General features: G+C 35.5%; 1 protein-coding gene across 2 annotated transcripts; it reads left to right on the top strand.

The window, feature by feature from the left end:
• Positions 1–12,691: 12,691 nt before the first annotated feature.
• Positions 12,692–16,730, top strand: LOC108459450 (protein LAZY 1-like). 2 transcript variants are annotated; one of them, XM_053027320.1, is made up of 6 exons: positions 12,692–12,906; positions 13,024–14,643; positions 14,717–14,783; positions 14,990–15,741; positions 16,087–16,339; positions 16,429–16,730. In XM_053027320.1, exons 2-6 carry the CDS (start codon positions 14,638–14,640, stop codon positions 16,446–16,448), a joined length of 1,098 nt encoding a protein of 365 aa, XP_052883280.1. In that variant the 5' UTR covers positions 12,692–12,906; positions 13,024–14,637; the 3' UTR covers positions 16,449–16,730. The 2 variants fall into 2 exon arrangements, with proteins under 2 accessions (XP_052883280.1, XP_017614307.1); XM_017758818.2 differs by lacking the exon at positions 12,692–12,906 and having other exon boundaries at positions 13,024–13,101; positions 13,443–14,643.
• Positions 16,731–22,444: the final 5,714 nt, after the last annotated feature.

The raw sequence follows: 22,444 nt of genomic DNA on the forward strand, positions 1-22,444 counted from the left end.
TCAGATTCCACGGTGCTCTGCTATTAACACGTTTAATTGTGAAACCCTTCATCTAATTTAATCTTCACGCCTAAACAAATGATGAGAGAACTGCAAAAGAAAATAATCATAATAATAACACCCGAGACATTACCAAATGAAGAAAGAGGAAGAGGATATGAAGCATAGGTGGATTAGCCAGCTTAAGTCACGGAGCTATCTTTGATACCAGAGAAAACAGAGGAGAGCTACAAACTGTAAAGCAGTTAGAGAGAGAAAAAGGGTGATTTTAATAACTAAACAACCAAAAAGAACAAGCAAGTATTTATATTACAGCTATATTGAAGGTAGTCTGATAAGAAACATCCCTTAGAGCCTAAACATAGCATAAGAAGCATGCACACGGGCACGCAATACATGTACGACATAATACGGATATAATGACATGATAATTTTTAAAAATAAGAACATTGACATGGCAGGATACAACAATAAAAAAAATATTTTTAATATTTTTATATATATTTTTATGTTAAAATATTCAATGTAAATGAAAATATTTATATTTTTAATATATTTTTTTTTTGTTTCTTACGCGAGACACTAATTTATCCCTTCTTTTCTTCCTTATTTACCTCTTTTTTTTATTCCGGGTTTTTTATCTGAATATTATAAAAAAAATTTATACACGAAAATGGGTTGTCAGCTAGATTAATTACGAAAATGGTATATTTTTTTAGGTAATGCCTACTGACAGGCACAACTGATTTTTTTAATATTAAATTTTTTTGTTTAAAAAATTATTATTATATATATATTTTTTCGGGTTAGTATACAACCCGTGTACATGGACGGGAAAAGCATACATACATGTTGCGCCTATCTGATAGGCTCAACTAGTATACAACCCGTGTACATAGATGGGAAAAGCATACTTACATGTTGCACCTATCTGATAGGCTCAACTAGTTGAGCCTATCTGACAGGCACGACTAGTTGTGCCTTCTTGGTAGGCGTAACTGGTGGGGCCCACATGTGACACCCCTAATGTGACCCTAGTCGGAGAGTGGTTTCGGGACCACAAAACCGAGTCACAAGAATAATTAGGTGTTATATTCTGTGCTTATTGTATGTGGAATTTGTATGCGTAAATATTTCGTGTCTTGATTTTTATTAATTAGGTGCTAATTTATAAGAAAGGACCCATGTGTTAGGACTTGAAAATGTGATAGGTGAATTTTTAAGTGGCCTAATAATGCATGAAGTGAAATAAATGGAGTTGCATGTCAATTATCCCATTTCCTAAGGTTAGTGGCCGGCCATGACAAATTATGGGCAAAGGGAACATGTTTCCAACACGTTTTGCTAATGGTTGATGTTAGAATGGTTATTATATTGGTGTTAGTAGGAAGAAAAGAAAAAAAAAAAAAGAGTATGTGTGGTTGCCCCCTCCCCATTGCCGTGTATTGAGCAAAGAAAAAAAAAAGTTTGGTTCATCTTCCTCCTAGCTTAGCCGATCCTTCAAGAAGAAAAGGGAAGAGTTAGCATTCGGTCACTTGAGCTTGAACTAAGGTATGGAATCCATGTTAGTCTTTGAAATCTTTGCATATATGAAGCTAGTTACTAAGTCCTTTACTTGCCCATGTCAAAAATTTTGAAGGTGGTAGTAATACAAGTGTTCGCCATGGAAGATGTTTAGGGGAAATGGTTGTTGCCTTTATGATTTAAGGAATAATTAGAAATGGGTGAAAGAAACAAGTCTTTGTTCTTGATTCTTCTTGGCCGATTCTAAGGGAGAAAAAGAGAGCAACCATTTGGTTTCTAAGCCATAAATAAGGTGAGAAATTCATATGAATCCTTGAAATTTTAGATGAAATTGAGCTAGTTACCAAGTATTTTTTTTAGGTGACCCATGTTAGAAATTGTGATTTTGGGGTGACTAGAACTTTCGCCATAATGGTTATTGAGGATTAAGGTTATGTTTCATGCTAAACTTGATGAATCTTGGTGTATGGGTGCTTGAACTAAACGAATGATCAAGTAGATGCATAAATACAAAGTAAGAAGAATCGGCTATTATGTGTAATACTATTGCGAATATGAAAATGTTATACTTGAATAATGTATATGGTTGGAGTTGATAATATGAAAGGAAGGCTTAGATGTGTTTGTTTAAAGAAGGAATTGTTGAAGAATGTATGTGAACTTGGCCAACGTATTCGGCTTAGTACATATATGATGTGAAAGTCTTGGAATTTATTTTTGATTTTTGTGTATTATGACCATGTATAATCGGCCACATGAGTAATTTGAGCACTTGATGTTATATTAAAATTCTTGAGCTTAAATATATGGATGTATGTATATGTGGTCATATAATGGCGTTTTGGTTTAAAGGTTGAATGATAAATTATAATAAAGCGAGATGATATGAGATGCCGAATGTGATTGACAAGTAAACATTATTGATAAAAATATTGAATACTTCTACTTGTATTCGTTAAGCTCAAGAGCAAAGGGGAGCTAAATCCGATAAAGGGAAGGAAAAAGTGGTCGAATAGCCGTTGAAGCCGTCCGGCGACATCCGAGGTAAGTCCTCAAGAAATGACCCTACTCGAATTATGTGAAATGAAATATGGATGTGTAATGATTATTGATTTATGTGTGTATGAGTATTTGAATGATACCCGGCTAAGTCCCAAGGCGATTATGCTAGTGATATGTTTGTGTTTGAGCCTTAGTAACGAAAATGAAATATGGATGTGTAATGATTATTGATGTATATGTGTGCATGAGCAATTGAATGATATCCGGCTAAGTCCCAAGACATTTATGCTAGTAATTATATCCGAGTTAAGACCCGAAGGCAATTGTGCTAGTGACTACATCCGGGCTAAGACCCGAAGGCATTCGTGCAAGTTGTTAAATCCGGGCTAATACCCGAAGGCATTTGTGCAAGTCGTTCTATCCGGGCTAAGACCCGAAGGCATTCGTGCATGTGGTTATATCCGGTTGTATTCCGAAGAAGCTTGGGCTGGAGGTGAGCGTTGGTTGCTGTAATAAATTTAATTAGTACGCTCGAAAAGCCCAAAGAATAAGGTATGTTTATATGTGCATTGGAAAAGTCGATATGTTTGAGTAACATTCGCTCAATCGACTAACGAGTTTTCAGCTATTGAATTGGTTGATATCTTGTGAAAGTGTATAATGATGAAGTGTGAAGTAAGTATGATTATGTGAATGTGTATTAATGAAATGATTCATTTGGCTATGTGAATGTAATGCTTTAGTTAAAGCTGATTTTATTGCTTGAGACTTACTAAGCATAAAAAATGCTTACCCGCTGCTTTGGCTCTCTGCTTTATAGATTTTGCTCGTTAGCGATCGGATTCGGGATCATTAAAGTCGAAGTCATCTACACTATCAAAGCCTCCATTTTGGTATAATTTTGGTTGAACTTTGAAATGGCATGTATAGGACTACCCTATTGTTGAAGGTCATGTACCTTTCGGTTTTGTGTAAGCTTGGATAGCCATGCGAAAATGGCTTATATCGTTTTAGTATGATTCTATAATCGTTTGTATGATGATCGTTATGGGGTATGGAATTGTTTGAAAAGATTAGCCATTGGAATGGTTAATCGTGATCACACTTTGTGCTATGTATGCAAAAAGGGCCAATTGAATCGTGGAAATCATGAAATAGGTAATGGTTACCTTGAAAACAGATGCTTGCAGCAGCAGTGGTGTGGATTTTAAAAATAACCAAAATTTGTAGGAATGGTATTAAATAGTGAATAAGTTATGTAAATGAACCTTGATGAGTCTAATTTCATATGGAAGAAACGAAACGGTCATAGGAGTTACATGTTAAGAGATATTAAAGCTATTGTGAGACAGGGCCAGAACGGTTTCTGGGTCCCCTGTCGTGACTTTAAAAATTTACTATAAATTATCCAGAAAGAATTAGAAGTTATGCCTTATATGTGCAGATTCCATTTTGAGTCTAGTTTCATTAGAAACAAACGGCACCAGTATTAAATCCCTGTACAGGGAGATATTCAAGTTGTAACTCGCGAAGGTCAGAGCAGTCGATCCCTGTAACATGGGTGACTTTTACTAATAAACTGTACCAATTGGCCCGACCAAAAATTCTAAAAATAAATCCATGGATGGATATATGAGTCTAAATTCAGGGAAAATTTACGGAATCAGTTTCCGAGTTTTGAAACTCGAGATATGATTTTTAAGGCGACAGTGACGCAGATTTCCAGCCTGTCTGGAAATGTCAAATTGGTGGGTGCAATATGTGGATTTGGCTTGTTAACCCCTCGTGTCCGACACCGGCGATGGTCTCGGGTTCGGGGTGTTACACCACATGCTTAATTTTTCCCCTATATGTTCCTCCGAAAATCAGATGAAGAACATACAGAAAATTTAGCAGCAAAATAGAAGTAAGAAGAGAGGGAGAAGAAGGAAAGAAAGGAAAGCAAGAAGAAGGATAAGGTATTTTAATTTATTTATTTTTAAATAGAATGTAGAATTTTGTTAGAAATTTTATTATTTAAAAGTTTGTTAGATTAATAATTTTGTTAGCTTCTGAATGAAAAATTTTGCATTAAAAATTTTATGTAACTTTTTTGCTATTCGAAACTATTTTGAGAATTTTGAAATTTTTTTAACAGATCTAGTATTGAATATGGAGAATCAGTTTTTCGTATGCGTTTATTTTGATAGAGAAATTTTGACAACAAGCGTAGGATGTATATTTGAATGTCGCAAATAAGTAGCAATGAGATTCAATAGAAATATCTCTTTTGATGATATGAAGAGAAAAATTAGTGAAAAAATTTATAAACGTTGTGGGAGAAGGATCTCGAAACTTTTCTACAAGTTTCCAGTTTCGACGGATCCCATAAAATTCACTGAAATGGAACTTGTAGACGATGAAGACGTGGAGACAATGGTCGCTCTTTATTGTGGGACTTGGAGCAACCAAAATGCACCGATTCAGTTATTTGCTGAGTTAGCTGGTGTGGAGGAAACTGAAGATCCCACTCCATTAGGTGAAGAAGATGGAGCTCAAGAACCGTGTATGGTGGTTCCGGTATCATACGTTAGTAGTCAATTAACTATACATGGGATCGACATTGATCTTAATGCTGCACCCGAGACTGCTGTGGTTGGTGATGATGTATACCATAGTAGTAATCCTTCTGATCATGAAGTCGATAGTGAAAGTGATCCCGACGTGGATGAGGTCCCGGATGATATTGACGATGAAGGCGCGAATGAGGAAGTAAATGTTAATGCATCTTCAGTCGGGAACCAGATTCGTCGTATTGTGATACATAATAATCCTGGGGCACACATGTCTCGGATAGACCCCGATGCGGCACATGTAGCCGAGTTCCCAGAGTACCCTGAAATACAATTTTCTCATCGGATGGCCGTATATTCTGATCCTGAGGAGTTGTTTGTGGGCCAGAGATTCGAAAATAAGGAAGAGTGCGTATTTTCTATTAAACGATATAGTATGAATATATCAGTAGACTATAAAGTCGTCGTGTCTAAACCGACATTATATATTGGAGAGTGTTGGAAGTCGGCGGAAGGCTGCAATTGGCGGATACGAGCTGCATTTATCCAAAAGTTGCAGATGTGGGAGATACGAAAATTTGTTGGGTCTCACACATGTACTTCATCACGTATGATAGAAGATTATCGAAAACTTGATTCCAAAACTATTTGTACGTGCATCATGCCAATGGTTGAAGACATGCCAACCATTAAAGTTTTGGTACTGATTGCTGAAATACAAGCACGATTCCAGTATCAAGTGTCATACCGGAAGGCATGGATAGCTAAACAGATGGCAATTGAGCAATTGTACGGAGATTTCGATGCATCATATAATGAGTTGCAGGGATGGATTGCTGCTATGAGGGAGTACGTACTAGGGACTGCCATTGAGTTGCAAACACGACCTTATTACGGCCCGGATAAGAAACTACAACCGAGAAAAAGAATTTTCCAACGGATGTTCTGGACATTTGATCCATGTGTACGTGCATTTCCTCACTGCAAGTCGTTTGTGCAAGTAGATGGGACATGGCTATACAATAATATACACAGATCTTACTTCTTGCGATTGCTCAGGACGGGAACAATAACGTGCTCCTATTGCGTTTGCCATCGTAGATAAAGAGAATATGAAGTCGTGGGAATTCTTCCTTACAAACCTGCGGAGGTATGTTATTAGTAATGATAGTATTTGCATCATCTCCGATAGAGGGAAATGATTAATTGCCGCCATTATGCGTTCCGGTGTGTCACGGATATCTATTTACTGCATACGGCACATTGCGTCTAACTTCCATCGAGATTATAAGAATACAAATTGGAAGAGACAAGTTGTGAAAATGGGTAAAGAATAACCTTATCCTTTCAATATATAACCTAATATTTTGTGATAAGACTGTAACTTATATTTTCTTAATACATACACAGCGTACGAGCTTGAGCCACACATTTTTCGGCAAAGGATGACTTGACTTGAGAATGACATGGAAGGTCAAACGAACACATCTTTCCGACAATGGTTGGGTACCATGGAGCCGTGGCAATAGGCTCAAAGTTTTGACAAGGGCTTTCGTTATGGTCAAATAACCACAAACTTGGTGGAGGGCATCAACGCTGTGTTATTGAAAACACGACATCTTCTGATTTCATCTGTCTTCTCGGCTACATTCTACAGGTTGGCTACCTTGATGCCAAGAATAGGTCAGCAACAAGTCAACCAGATGGAGGCAGGACATGTGTTTGTCAAATATGGCAGGGATGCAATGGTTGCAAATCGTCGGATGGCGAAGTCGATGAATGTAGAAGTATATTCACGACGTAATGAAACATTTCACGTTATAGAAACCATCGATCGTCGACCCGGTATACCACCTAGGTGCTACAGATTTGATCTCCGAAATAGACGGTGCGATTGTAGGAGGTTCCAGACACTTCATTATCCTTGTGTACATGTTGTAGCAGCTTGTGCTAAAGTCTCACTCAATGTAGATCAATTTATCGATGAAGTGTATACCCTCGAATGCACGTTGCATCTATGGGAGAATGAGTTTCCCGTACTTCCTGACCTATCTACTTGGGAGGTTCCTCCGACGACATTCGAGCTTGTCCCAGACAAAAGGTTGCGTAGGAACCCAAAATGTCGTCCACAATCATCTAGAATTCGTAACGAAATGGACATTAGAGAGAAATTCGATGGGCAGTTGTGTAGAGTATGCAGATTACCCGGTCATAATCGGAATAAATGCCCGCTCTGAAACTACCATATTGGACAATCGTCGCGATCGGATAGAAATTAAGATTTTGTTAATTACATGTTGGAAGAAAAAGTCTCGCTAAGTAGCATTAAATGAATTTTTTAAGCATTTTAAAATTGATTGTTTTTAATGCTCCTCTTTTTTTTTTGCAATTATGTACTTCAACCCAAGCAAATCCAAAATTCGCCTTCGAAGCACATGTTTATATACAATTTACATACTTACTCCGGGTGAAGCATGACTATTTGTGTTCATACATACTTAACTCAGATTTATTATGTATTTCATTTACTATTATAATTACGTTCTTCAACCGGGGGAATGATGACTATCCTTAGTAATTAAATGATAAAAAACTCATTACATAAATAGTCATTACATAATTTGTCAAAAACAAATTAAATTGATAAATAAAATGCCAAAAAATTTATTACATAAAAAAAGAGGTTATTTATATTACAAAACCCCCTAAAATTGATGGTTTGATGGTGTGGATCTAGGGGAATATTTTTGTGGAGCCCGACGTTCACGTTGCGGATGACTACGGCGATCAACGTTCTCTTCATCTGTATGTGGAGGTGTGTGAAACATAGACAAAAAATCATATGCCTCAAACGCCATCGATGAACTTGAGCCGAGAGGAATAGAATATGGCGGTGGATATGGGCCCGGAGGAGTAGAGTACAGCGGTGGATACGGCTCTGGAGGAGTTGAGTACATGGGTGGATACGAGCTGGAAGGAGCAGAGTACTGAGATAAATATGAGCCGGGATGACTGGAGTACTGAGGTGGTGTGGGCTGAAGATATCAAACTCTGAATGATATCCGTGGCCTGAGGAGCCCGAGAAATGGTCATCGCCCCCTAAATCTGGATGATAAGAACTACCTCTAGAGTGTAGTTCCGGCTTTGGCTCCTGCTCTGGCTCCGGCTCTGGTGCATGATGCGGATCTAGAAGATGTTGCCCAATTTGTGTCGTATGCGGGGGACTACCATCGACCGCCCACCAAACAAAAATGGTTTCCCTATCCCATAGTACCACTGTAGGTACTGTAACGAGGGCTGGAGATCCAAGCCACGATCCATCTGAAGTACCCTCCCAAACCGGTTGTTCCACATCGTAACATATTCTTCATGCTCATCTCCCCAATCAAGCCCATGTCTCCCCCTCCTGGTCATCCCATGGATACCCTCCATCGTATTGGTGGACTCAGGATATATTGAATGCAGCCGAACTGCCGAAGTACTCGATCGCCATGATACCACTCCACTATCTGAAAATTGATAATGGGTGCGCTAATGCACCATAAGTTTGAGTGGACGCGGGCAGACGAGGGAATAACCGCCATAATTTCTAGAACAGAATACGACATCCAAATGAACTGCACAGTTAATCACATTTTTTATATTAACATAGGTCGAGTGAAATAAAATAATAAAATAAAATTGATATTGGAAAAACTTACCCCCTCTCCAGAATGATTCTCGATCATCAGACGGTATATCGGAACCGTGTATGACCTTCCAATACCCAGATTTGTGCTCTATCTAAGAAAAAATTTGTTAGAACAACATAATCAGAAAAAAAAAAAAAGTCAACTAATTGTTACAACGCATAAAAATTCATCACCTATTAACGAGTGGAAATATATATGATTGGTGACTAATTGATGCCAAGAATGGCATCCGGTAAAGTGCCCACGACTGCAGCAGTATGAGGCATCCGCCTATGTCCATCGCAGAAGGATCTGTCGTCCGAAAAAGTTCTCGATACAACATGGCTAACATTGCGGACCCCCAACTGTATGAACAGGTGTTATGCAAATTAGATAATAAGGTTAAGTACATCAAGTGAACAGTACTGCCGTTTGATTCCGTCATAAGTACACCCCCTATAAGGTGCATAATGTAAGCTCGAACGGCTTGCATCACCTCCCTTTCATTGGCAGTACTCGGCAAATACTCAAAATTGGCCTTTAGCCATGACAACCTCAAACTAGCAAATTTCCCCTCACTTGGCGAGCATCCAAGTAATTCATAGCAAAAGGTTGCCGGCCTGGAGATCGAACTTACGCCCCTAACCGCGTTCCCGTCGATGGGGAGCCCGAGCTGTACTGCAACGTCTTCTAGAGTGATGGTGCACTCCCTGCATGGCAAATGAAATGTGTGGGTCTCCGGACGCCATCGCTCGACTAAATCGGAAATCAAGTCATATCGCAGATCAAAAGTCCGGATCAATGCTGCTGATTCGAACCCGGCTAACTCCAAGAATGGTATTAGGCGTTCATCTGGCTGAAACCCTATACTATTAACACGGCCTCTCAATATGCGGTACGGCTCCTGACATTATTATATTAGCGAAATAATTAATATAATTTAATTTAATTCAACAAATAACATGACTATGAAATAAAAATTTTATTACCATCTCCTTAATGGTACTTGATATGTGATTTGTATTATTTGTTACAAATCTGCAATTAAAAAAATTGAATTCATTTTTCTTATTTCAAAAGATACAATAAATTATTTCAAATTTTAGAAATAAACACGGTAAATATCTCATAATTTCTCATTTTTACCTAGAATTTTTTATGTTAGATAACAATAATAATATAATTAAAAACATATAAACTATCTAAATATAAAAACATACTAATTAAAAAAAAGAACTAGAAACATACCTAATTAGAAGAACTTCCAAATAACCTATAAAATTATATAAAACAAATTTAATCAACATTTTAATAAATCAATAAAATTATCAAATAAATATATAATAATATAAAATTTAATTATATAAAATTACATTGAAAAATCACAAAACACTAAACTATAAACACTAACAATTTATAATCATATACTAACACAAAATAACTATAAAATTATTATTTTTAAATAAATTACTAAAAAAATCACAATACACTAATACACACTAAACCACTAAACACTAACAATATATAACCTAATCTTAAATTACTAATAAAATAGCTATAAAAATATTTTTTAAAATATATTACTAAAAAAATCACAATACACTAATACACTAAACCACTAAACACTAACAATTTATATAATCTAACCTTAAATTACTAATAAAATAGCTATAAAAATATTTTTTAAAATATATTACTAAAAAATTACAATACACTAATACACCAAACCACTAAACACTAACAATTTATATAACCTAATCTTAAATTACTAATAAAATAGCTATAAAATTATTTTTTTAAAATATATTACTAAAAAATCACAATACACTAATACTCTAAACTACTAAACACTAACAATTTATATAACCTAATCAACTATAAAATTATTTTTTAAAAATATATTATTACTAAAAATCACAATACACTAATACACTAAACACTAACAATTTGTAACCTAATCCCATAAATTATTAACAAAACAAATAACTATAATAAAATACAAAAATTAATATTTATAACCTAATCATAAACTACTAACAAAATAATTATACAATTTTTTTAAAAAATACATTGCTAAAAACTCACAAAACACCATAATTTTATAATAAATTACTAAAATAATACATTACCCTTTTTTCTTCTTCTTCTCCTTCTTCTTCTTCTTCTTCCTTCTTCTTCCTTCTTTTCTCCTTCTCCTTTCTCTCCTTTCTTTCTTACAATCGTTGACTGCTTCAATATGAGAGGGACCATGCTTATAAGGTCCCCATAAAAATTTTTTTTCCCATGAGTGATATGACTCATGCATGAGAAAAAAATAGGCAGCATGCATGGGCAAGGCAGCAGCAGCAGGTGGAGCAGCAGCAGCAGCTAGGTGGGGGTGTCGTGCCTACCTGTCAGGCACGACTAGTCGTGCCTACCTGACAGGCTCGACCCGTTTCGGGTATTTTTTACCCGTATAAAACCCGTATTTTATATATATATTATTATAAATATTAAAAAAATAATATAATAATAATTTTTTAAACGAAAAAAATTTAATATTAAAAAAATCGGTTGTGCCTATCAGGTAGGCATGACCTAAAAAAATATACCATTTTCGTAATTAATATGGCTGACAACCTATTTTCGTGTATAAATTTTTTTTTATAATATTGAGGTAAAAAACCCTTTTCTTCCTCATTTACTGCCTTTACCTTTGTCTCTGACTTTCTTCTCTGCAAAACCTTCATCTACAAAGTCTCAATCATCATCATTTTCATATAAGCGAATACATGAAAGTCTAAGAAACTGCACAACGACTCCAAAGAAGAGAAGTATGTTAAAAGTATCATAAATAATCACAATTAAATGCTAAAGTTATCCTTTTTATTGGTTTACTAAAGTTCTTGTATATATATTTTTTCCCGTTTTTGATTAAGGCCAAAAGAAAGTCCAACAATGTCCCATTTTTACATGTCAAAGTGTGTCTCGTACGAGGGGGTTTTTCCCGTGTTCGTGCTTCATTCATAGCTAAAACCCTATTAAGATCTTACTGTTGGTAGTTGATAGCTAGACCTCCTCATGCCTGAGGCTTGTTCGAAAATATTGAAGGTTTGGACAAAAAAATGAAGACCGAAAAATGAGTTTGGATAAAATTTAATGTTTGCTTTTATATGAGCCAGATTTTAGACAAGTTTTTTTGTCCGAGCCCGGGGTGGCCCAAATATATTATGTTATAAAAATTAATTAATATAATTAAACCTATTAATTATATAAAAATTAAACCTATTACTCAAATATATTATGTTATAAAAATTAATTATATAATTAAATCTATTAATTATATAACAATTAAACCTATTACCCAAAACCTAAAAAAAAACTCACCCAAATCTAGAAAAGGGATTGTATGAAACTGTGATTCCACGTCATCTCTATCCCTAAGAGAATCACAACTCAGATTTTTCTTCTTTTAGCTTTTTCCTTCTGAACAAATTTAAATCTAATTAAAAATGCTAAAAATCAAGAGGAAAAATTTAATTTCTCATTCTCCTATTGGAAAGGAATAGGATGACATGAAATCACAATTTCATATAATCTTTTGATGACATGAAATTACAATTTCATATAATCTTTTCTTCCCAAACCAAAATATAAAATTTTAAAATTTTATTTAATATAATAAAACATGCATTATATTTGTGATAGTGTTTTTACTACTGCTTTCTTTGAAGTAAATCGATTTTGAGAAAAAAATAAATCTATTTTTCAAACCGAATCCAAATTTTAAAAATTGATCTAAACGTCGGTCTTGGACCATGACCATCTCGATTGATAACATACCATATGTCTGTAGTAGTACATCTCCACGTGGCATGCAATTGATTGAACATTACTCAAAGAGTCTTATGTTGGTAGTAGATATCTATTTCTTTGGCGTAAGCTGCAACTGTAGCTGAATTATTGAAAAAGCAAACCATAATCAATGAAGAGAACTGTGGGAACAATGCAGTTTTTGGCATAACTAGCTTATGTGAGCAACATGTCATGTGTTTTCGAGTTTCATTTCAGAAAGTCTATTATTAACAGCAGTGTTAAGATTGGCGTCGGAGCTACTCAGCCTTACAGGTTTTCGGTGTGCTAATATGGCGGATGCGAAACCTGTCAATACACCAATGGTCAGTTCACCCACACTTCTCTGGTTGGTGTACCACTTGATGATGGCACCCAGTATAGACAGGTGGTTGGTGGTCTTCAATACTTGTGTTTAACTAGGCCCGATATCGCTTTTGCAGTCAAATAAAGTCAGTATATGCATAAGCGACATGGTGTTCACTGGACTGCTGTGAAGCGAATTTTGCGGTATATTCGCGGTACGATTGATCATGGGTTGGTTTTTCAGCCTTCTCAAATTACTCTAATAGATCTGATAACTGATTATGAAATCAGTTGTATTCTAACTGTTTTTAGTTGCTTCTCCTGATATTCGGAGTTACAAAATATGATTAGAGCAGTTACTGTTAGGGAATTAGAGAATATGATTGAAAGCTAAGTATTGAACACAAAAGAACATGATAGGGAGACAAATGACACAAAAAGTACTCCGCATTCAAATGGTGGGAGTTTCAAGTTGAAAGGGTTTTGGGTGGCTTTTGTCTCCATGCTAACAACATCTTTCTCTCGGCTCACTCTAACTTCCAAGATGCTGCTGCAGGGGGTATTTTTGATGTATCAGAGCTAGCAACCCTGTCTGAGTGGTACGCCCCTTGATCCAATAACCATACTTGCAGGAAAACATCCCACTGATGATTTTTTTTGCAATTGCTAAAAAGACGTCGTTATCATCCCCGGAAAAAAGTGCGACTTCATGATAGGTAAGAAAAACTGATTTTTATTTTTTTTAACCAGAAAAAGAAAGGAATTTCCATTGACAAAATTTATGCAGATGTTTGGTTATCATCTGTCAGCAGTTCAGTGAAGCTCTGCTGGCAGATTTCATCAAGACTATGAGGTGGCTAACTAAAACGACTATGCGACAACATTCCTAAATAGTAATGTTCATCAAACAAGAATACCAAACCCAAGACATACAGATAAATGATAGGGGAAGAAGAGTTAAGAACGCGTGCATTAGCTGAACTCAGATCTGAAACCAATAATTGCAATCAACAACTTACAGATATTTAGCCAGGAAAGCCAATGTGGCACCACTAAACTAGACCTCCCTATGTACATTCCTGAAGGATGTCCTATCAAAAAAGTTCAATGAAGTCTTCATGGATTTCCTTGATGTACATTTCACCCGCCGTTGAGAGCGTGTCCGTATACCTCATAAAATAATTGTACATGTAATGTAGTGCAGTATAGGTTTAGTGTACTCGGGCAAAAGTGAATGTGATTTGATTAAATTCAGATGTCTGGCCTCATTGATTTTTATGTGTCCACTTGCAGAATATGTTTGCATGTTTCTCTTAAGATGGTATATCATGGAATGGTATAGGATTGACGTGTTGGAATCAGCATCAACGTTGATTAATGGTTTCACTAATCTTTGCACACGTTGAAGCAGCTAACACACACCCCAACTTCAACAGCGCATGTAATGCAGGAGAGAGATAACTCCATGAAATCTGAGGGTGTATGAACCACTCCAATTTGTCCACTTGATTTGATCATGACAAAGAACAGCTAACCAAAAGTCTTGTATTTTTCTCTTTGTTTCTCTCTTCTCACATCTCTTACAGATCCTTTGAGAAACCATTGGCTCATGACACGAAGATACTAGATGCCCTTCTCATTATCTTTAATCCTCCTACCTCACCTTTTAAGTCTCATTCCCCTTGCTCATCTAAACCTATCCAATGAAAACCAAGAAAATTCGACACTAAGCTATTCGAAGCGAGAACAAAATGAAGGTATGTCTCTATTCCAGTATGTTCTTAATTACCAAAGCATAAACCTCACCTCACACTGTTGTTGTTGTCGCAGTTACTAGGGTGGATGCAGCATAAGTTACGTCCAAGTAATATTGAACCTTTCAAGGATTTCACAATCGGTAATTCATTCATTCCAACTTCTTTCATTGGCATGCACAAGTTACATGCATGTTCATCAGATTTATTTATATTTCAAAAGCAAATTGATAAGTTTATAAACCTAAAAGAAAATTAAAATAGAGGTTCTCAAAGGCTAGGTGGTCAAATGGGGGATGTTTCCTTGCAACTGTGCCTGATGTCCCTATTCTCTGAACTCTGCTTTCAGGGAACTATTGTACCTGTCTTTTAGCTCACTCATCTCTCGGTGATAATCAACGCTATGAATATGGATCCAGATATTCAACCCTGTCCCAACAGGAAATGGAAAACTCCATCACAGAATTTCAAGGCAAGGGAGGAGAAGATAACTTTGGAGATGAAACATCCAATGTTATCTCGGAGCTATTCCAGGGGTTTCTCACCATTGGAACTCTGGGATCCCAACAAATTATGAGCGAGCCTGAAACGCCGACATTCAAAGTGTCTTTGGATAACATAACCGAGGATGAGACAGAGGTGACAGAAAATGATTTAAAGCTCATCAACGATGAACTGGGGAGATTCCTTGAAGCTGAAGCTGAAGAACATGGATCCAATGAATCATCAGGAAGGAACAGTCAGGTTAGCACGATCACACTCAGTGGTAAGGCGATACAAGCAGCAGCCAGTGTTGAAGAATGTGGGAAGACAATCCTATGTCCACTCCAAGGATATCTGTTTGGGTCATCAGTTGAGCTTCCAGAACCAAGATTCGAGGTGAAGAAGGAAAAGGCATCACTTGCAGAACTGTTCTACAGGACAAAAGTAGCAGAAGAGTATAATAATAATCCCATGGAAAAAAGTGGGAAAGAGGACACCCAGACCAAGCAAACCACTAAACCTGTCAAACATCTCATCAAGAAAATTCTCAAAAAGTTTCATGCTTCTTCAGGGAAAGAAGAAACTAATTCCTTTTCAACAAAGAAAAAGCTCCAAAAGGTAAGTGTTTCAGGAGCTATAGATTCTATTATCATATATATGCCTTTCAAAATCCTTCACAGTTATGGACCTCAAAGCGCAAAAAGAAATTCAATGGTGGTATCCCACCTTCTGAAACACATAAATATTTTGCCGCATTGAGATTCGTCCAAAAACGTCAATGCCATCGTTATCAAGACTTAGATTATAAACAAGGAGTCAAACATTAGCCAGTCGGGTCTCTTTCTCCTGGTAATTTACATGGTCAAGTAATATGTCCCTTTCTCCAACCATAATAAAACCGTACTACTTACATTTAACTTTATTTTAGTAAATTGAAACAAAGTTCTGCTTCCTTTTTTGCAGGTCATAAAACTGTTCCACCGAAAAATCCACCCTGAAAACTCTATAGCTGAAAGAGAGTCTAAGATGAATAATGCTCCTTATAGTGACAATGACTATACTGGTGGAGACAACATGCGGTTTCCTCAGGGATCAAGATCTAAGGCAGGATTAGGAAACAACAAGAAGACCATCTCTAAACTGCCTCAATACGGGCTTACTGGCTGTACTGCTGCAACCGAAAATGGGGAGCACTGGATTAAAACAGATGCAGACTGTAAGTACAATGCACACACCACAAAGTAATTGTAGCTTTTCTACTATGAAAGGGTGTCTGACCATCTTCTGCTGCTGCTGCCACTGTAGATTTGGTGTTGGAGCTGTAGGCGAGAAAACTGCAACAAATGCTTCTTAGTAATATATAGCATTCATCCTTGGCGGTAAGAATGCCAATCTTATGGCTTTGTAATATCAATTTGTGTTGTAGTGTGTTTGCTTTGCTAGTGAGTGGTGATGAACTCAATAGAAGGAAGACTATTAGGAGGAATCCATCTTAGTCAGCCTCCAGCTTGTTCTAATAAAGTTTGTGCACTTAGTATCTTGTAGTTTTTGTATACCCTGAAGATGTGTTTATGATGGTTTTCAAGTCTCGTTCCAGTTCATGTGAATATTCTGATCCACAACCATGCCTGAATCTACTATTTTGGAAACAGAGGGAGATGTCAATAAAGAAGACAATCCCTTGAACCGTCAGGTTTATTTTTCTTGAAGTAGTTTAGTTACAATATGAGTAAATGGATACCATCTTCCAAATATGTTAAAGATTTAGAAAAAATCAAACATATTCCGTATTGACACATGCTTATATTTAATGTTTCTATTCGAATCCAAATAACATAATCCTAAACAATTGTGTGATCAAAGATAGATGCTAAAAACTAGACTTTAACAAGTGCAATTCTTTTAAATTTTAACCTCCAAAAAATTAAACTTCGATTAAATTCTTTAATTTACTTTTGGGAGATTATATGATTTCGAGGAGATTAAGATTAATGGTTCGGTAATTCATGATGCTAAAAAAGCAAAAGTCCCCATGTTAGCGGCAAACAAGTTTGTGCAAGAAATATTCCGTTGGGCACTAAATCAACAATTTTTTTTTATTTTTTTATTTATATGTGTATTGTGATTGTTAATAAGCAATACCCATGGTAAAGAATAAAACTTTCAAGGGTAAAAGTAGATATATTTGTCTAAAACATTGAGTGATAAAGTAATTGCAGAAATGATAAATTCATAATTTATGAATGATGTAATCAGAATTGAAATTGGTCAATTCTCTAACTAAATTTTAGGGAAAAAAAACTAATAAATGAAACATTGAGGGAACAAAAGTATGGTCAACTTGAGATATCAATTATGATGGAAATCCAACCTATTTGATTGGCAATCCCATGAATTAGGTTTATATGGGTAATAACAATTAATTAGTTAATTCGTTCATCATTATAAAATTATTTTCTTCTTATGGTGTAAATAGTGCTAAAATTTCAAAGAAAATGAGGTTGAGTAAACTCTTAATCAAATTCATATGATTTTTCAAAGTACAATTCTATAGTGTACACTTGGTTGATTGATTTATATGAGTGTGACGTAAAGCTGCTTGTGGCGAAATCTCTAGAGCATTCATGAAAATTCAAACACAGGCATGACCTATTAGTGTGGAGTGTGCCTCTCATTTTCGGACATTTTGCAGGCACTTCACACAACCAGAATCGAAGCAGAGGCGACATACCAATGAGGAAACATAGGACGTCACGACAACGCAACGGCAACATCTCGACGAGGAAGCATGTGACGTCGAAATGACACGATGTATTCCTCAAGCAATGCAACTGCATTTTTGTAGCCAAGTAGGACTCTTTCTTCCACTCGAACTCTGATTACTCCAGAGAAGTTTTAGTCAGCTTAATCCTCTATTTTTAGCCTATAAATAGAGTCATTGTAATCCTAATAGAAGTGATTATAACACAACATTAGAGAGAAAATCAAGAGAGAGTTTTAGAGAGTTTTAAGGAAATTTTGTGTTTTATCTAAAAAGTTTTGTATCTGGGGTTAGGGTTTATTTTGAATTTTTCCATCTTGTAGTCTTCATTTGTTTGCTCATTAGTGAAGTCTCCTTTGTCCATGGTTCTTTTTATCCTATTTATTGGAGGAGTTTTCCACATAAATTTGTCTGTCCAATTTTCTTTATTCCTTCTTTCTTGTTGTTTATATCGGTCGTCCCAACAAATTGATATTAGAGCTTGGTTAGGATTCCATAATCAACCCATTTAGAGATGATGGAAATAAGATTCAGTATCAAGAAATTTGATAGGATAAAAATTCCAGTTTATGAAAAGTTCAGATGACTGCAACAGTGGTTCAGAATGGCCCGAAGAAGGTCATTACAGGCCAAAAACCAGCGGTTCGGATCTGTCGAAGTGGAATGAGCTTAATGAGAAGGATCTATCAACAATTCAATAGTGCCTCATGAACAATGTGTTGCAGGACGTGCTGATGGAGAAAATGACATCCGCCTTATGGAAGAAGTTAGAAACCCTTTACATGACAAAGTTTTTGGCTAATCAATTAGTATTGAAACAACACCTATACACGTTCTGTATTGCTGGAGTTGCATCCATGAGGGCTTAAATTAATTCCTTACTCTTTTAAATGACTTGAAGAATGTTGAGGCTAATATATATGATGAAGATCAAACTATGCTATTATTGTGCTCTTTACCCCATTCATATAAGACTTTCAAGAAGGTACCCTAATTTATGATAGAGATAAACTCTCGTTTGAAGACGCGAAGAGAAACTTGTTGAGTAAAGATAAATTCGATAATGAGTTAGGTTCGAATAACAAGTTAGATGGGCGGCCCTCGATTTTGGTTGCAAGAAACAAGATTAGATCGAAGTCGAGGAATCGAGATAAGACTGACTACTGCAAGAAGTTAGGTCATATTAAGGTGGAATGTTATAAACTGCAAAATAAAAATAGGAAGGCTACTGAGAGCAATGAGAAAGGGAAGCAAAAGGTCGATGCAGCCAATACTAGTGTGGTCGAGGAAAAGGGGGATGATTGGTTACTGTTGTCTACGACCAAAGGTCTAAGCTTACCTTCAAGTGGATCCTAGATTCGGGGTGCTCTTACCACATGTGTCCCAACAAGGATTGATTCTCTACATATAGTTCAATTGAAGGTAGAGTTGGGCTTATGACGTATAATTCACCCTATAAGATAATCGGAATTAGTACCATTTAGATCAGGATGCATAACGGAATCCTAAGGATGCTATTAGATGTCAGGCATGTATCTGATTTAAATAAAAATATCACCTCCCTAGGTATTTTAGACTTGAAAATTTGTAGAATTGTCATCGAGTCAAGCGGTATTAAGGTATCTCGTGGAGCTCTCATTTTAATGAAAGGTGTAACATCCCAAATTTTAGTTTAATAAGAATGTAGAATTATATCAAAAATAATGAGTTAAATAAGTGAGTTATTTGTTAAATGTGAAAGCATGGAATTAAATGAGGTCCCAAGTTCAAATCCTTTTCTTTGCAAAATAATTAATTTTTTTGCCAAAATCCCTTTTTTTTTATAGTGTGCCATCCATGCCTTTATTAACCTAGGTATAAGTATTATTTTTACACAAATTGATCAGTCTTTAATCTTTTTTCCCTCACCCTAGTCGTCCCTCTCCTCTCCTCTCTTTCTTAATTTTCAATTTTTTTCTCCTTTCTCCATTGTTGTGCTGCCCATAGCACCTACTTTTATCATCTTTTTCTCTTCTTTTTTCCACAAGATTTTGCATCATATCCTCTATCATATTGTTTCCATTTCCCCCTAATTTATTTAGCCTCAAATCTTAAATCTTAAACCTCCAAGATCGATTCCTATCATTGCCAAGAAGTGCCATTGCCGCCCATAGCATCTAGCTTGTGTAAGATCTCATTTTTTTTCTCAATTTCTTGATAAATCTTGTAAAATGAAAACCTAAATTTCTGGATCTAAAATTTGGGGGATTTTTAAATATTTAATTGGCATTTTTCCAGCTTTTTAATTGATTTCAAAAGTGGTTTTAAATCATCCCCAATTTGGCCACTACAAGTGGTGGTGCGCGTGCCTATGGGCAAGAAAGGGAGTTGTTTTTCTTTAATTATTTCCCTTATATTTTCAGCATTATTTTTGGTTCTTGAGCCCCTCCTAATCATCCTTGAAACATGTGTTAATTAGGGAAAATCGATCTTGATCAATCGACACTTTAGATCTAATAATTTAGGAAGTGTACGTGTGAGTAATGGCAAATTAGTGAATAGACTCAATTTGGGTATTGGGGAAAAGTTGTTAATTGATCAAATAATAAATTTTTAATCATATATTAGCTACTAATTTTTCAGTAATTAATTGTGTTAGGTGCTGACTTAAATGCCCCAAATCAACAGTAAATTCAAAAGACGTTCGCGCATACGATTTGCCTCAAATCCGTGTAAGAAATTTACCTAGTTTGAATTCAAAAAATTGTTATAATTGTAAAGGTTGAATTGCACTTATATGTGGGTGTTAGGGGACTGTTTAAGGGGTATAATAATTAAGTTTAATATTGATATTTAATTTAGGTTAATTTTAAAGCTTAATAAAGGAATTGAGAGATTCACTAATATGCTGTAAAAAAGTGTAAATAAGGTGTAAGCCCTAAACTTAATAACTTAATTGGTAATAATGATTATTATGACTTAATTGATGGTTTAGCTTGCTGATCGAATTTGACTTAATTAGCTAAGTAATTAAATTTGTAAGTGGCTGAATCAGGTACGTTTCGAGCCCTAACTGTTTGGCATAATGGCAATGTTGCTAGTTTGACTAAATGATTGAATAATTGACTTTGTCATGAATGTTTGATTTATTTGGTATATGATTGGTTGTGTGTATAGCATGCTTATGCATGAAAATAAGGCTTATGCATGATATATTCGTACAAGTGATTTGCTATGATATGTTTGAAAGACTGCTATACATGTACATAGAAAAGTTGTAAATGTACATGAAATTGTGATTTGCTTAATTATACCATCTTATTGGTAAATTGAAAGTTGGAATATTGATTTCATTCAATTAAAGTATTTGATAATTGAGGTGTGTTGAACATGCCAATTGAATGTAAAAGTATTGAATTATGGCTATGTATGAGATTGCATGACATATTGCATGTGGATTGGGGTGGGTAATTATTGTGGTTCACGAAAGAGTTTCGTGGAGTAGCGGCGGAATATTATGTTACAGTATTCATAGTCAGTGCAATGCACCTGGAGTACTAAGGGGAATGTCGATTTTATCGCATTATTTGTTATTCAGCGGATTTTTTGCATTTATTGTATTCAGTGGTTTATACCACATCGTGATTTGCTTACAAATGTTGGAGTTTGGCAGACGGGTTTTGGGTACTCGTGATATGTAGCAGATGGTATGGGTAGGAACTCATGTGCATTATGTCATAATCATGTTACATAAAAATGTTACTATTATTGTTTGATTGTGTTATTTGGTTCTATGAGAAAATGCTTGAATGTTTGTAATATGTTTGATTGTTTAGACTCACACTGAGCTTGCTAAGCTCACCCTATTACTTCAACTTATTAGGTAATGAACGAAATTAGGATCGAATTTGGTATTCGGACGTACAACAGACTTCAGACTCATTTTCACACTATTATTTTTATTTTACTTCTATTTAAAATTTCCTAGTATTATTTGGGTTTTGGACTGTAAAATTTTTTGAACTGTGGTTTGGGATTGTTTGTTTTTAGGGGATTTTCATGCATACATGATTTTCTTGTTTAGAATGATACATCACTATATATAGGAAATTGGACAGAGTATGTTATTTGGTTAAGTTTTCATGCAAACACAATAACTAAAGTGTTTATCTAAAATGATGGTGTGCAAAAAGGTTTTCTAAAATTTCACCAGTTCTTCTAACTTGATTTAATAAAGGTATGATTTGATTAATAAACGTTTTTCCAAATTAACGAAGGTAATCGTGAATTTAATAAAGGAAGTGTTCAAGAATGTTTCAACCGTCGATAGAATAGATTCGACGCTTAGGTGTCTAATGTGACTTTCACGATTGTGCCATAATATCTAGGCCGGGTTTGGGAGGTTACATTTTAATGACAGGTCAGAAAACCGATAGTCTATATATTTTGCAAGGTTCAACATCGACTAGTTCAACAACAATTTCCTCGTCTATTACGGAATTGGATTCAACTTAATTGTCACATATGCGAATTGATCATATGAGCAAGAAAGGTATGACCGTTTTGAATAAGAGTCTTCCA

The sequence above is a fragment of the Gossypium arboreum genome, chromosome 4, assembly GCF_025698485.1.
Source record: "Gossypium arboreum isolate Shixiya-1 chromosome 4, ASM2569848v2, whole genome shotgun sequence".
NCBI lineage: Eukaryota > Viridiplantae > Streptophyta > Magnoliopsida > Malvales > Malvaceae > Gossypium > Gossypium arboreum.

Coding starts and splice junctions, on each gene's coding strand:
- LOC108459450 (XM_053027320.1), top strand. Junction 15,742..16,086: donor CAAAGAAAAAGCTCCAAAAG/GTAAGTGTTTCA, acceptor CCTTTTTTGCAG/GTCATAAAACTGTTCCACCG. Junction 16,340..16,428: donor GATTAAAACAGATGCAGACT/GTAAGTACAATG, acceptor CTGCCACTGTAG/ATTTGGTGTTGGAGCTGTAG.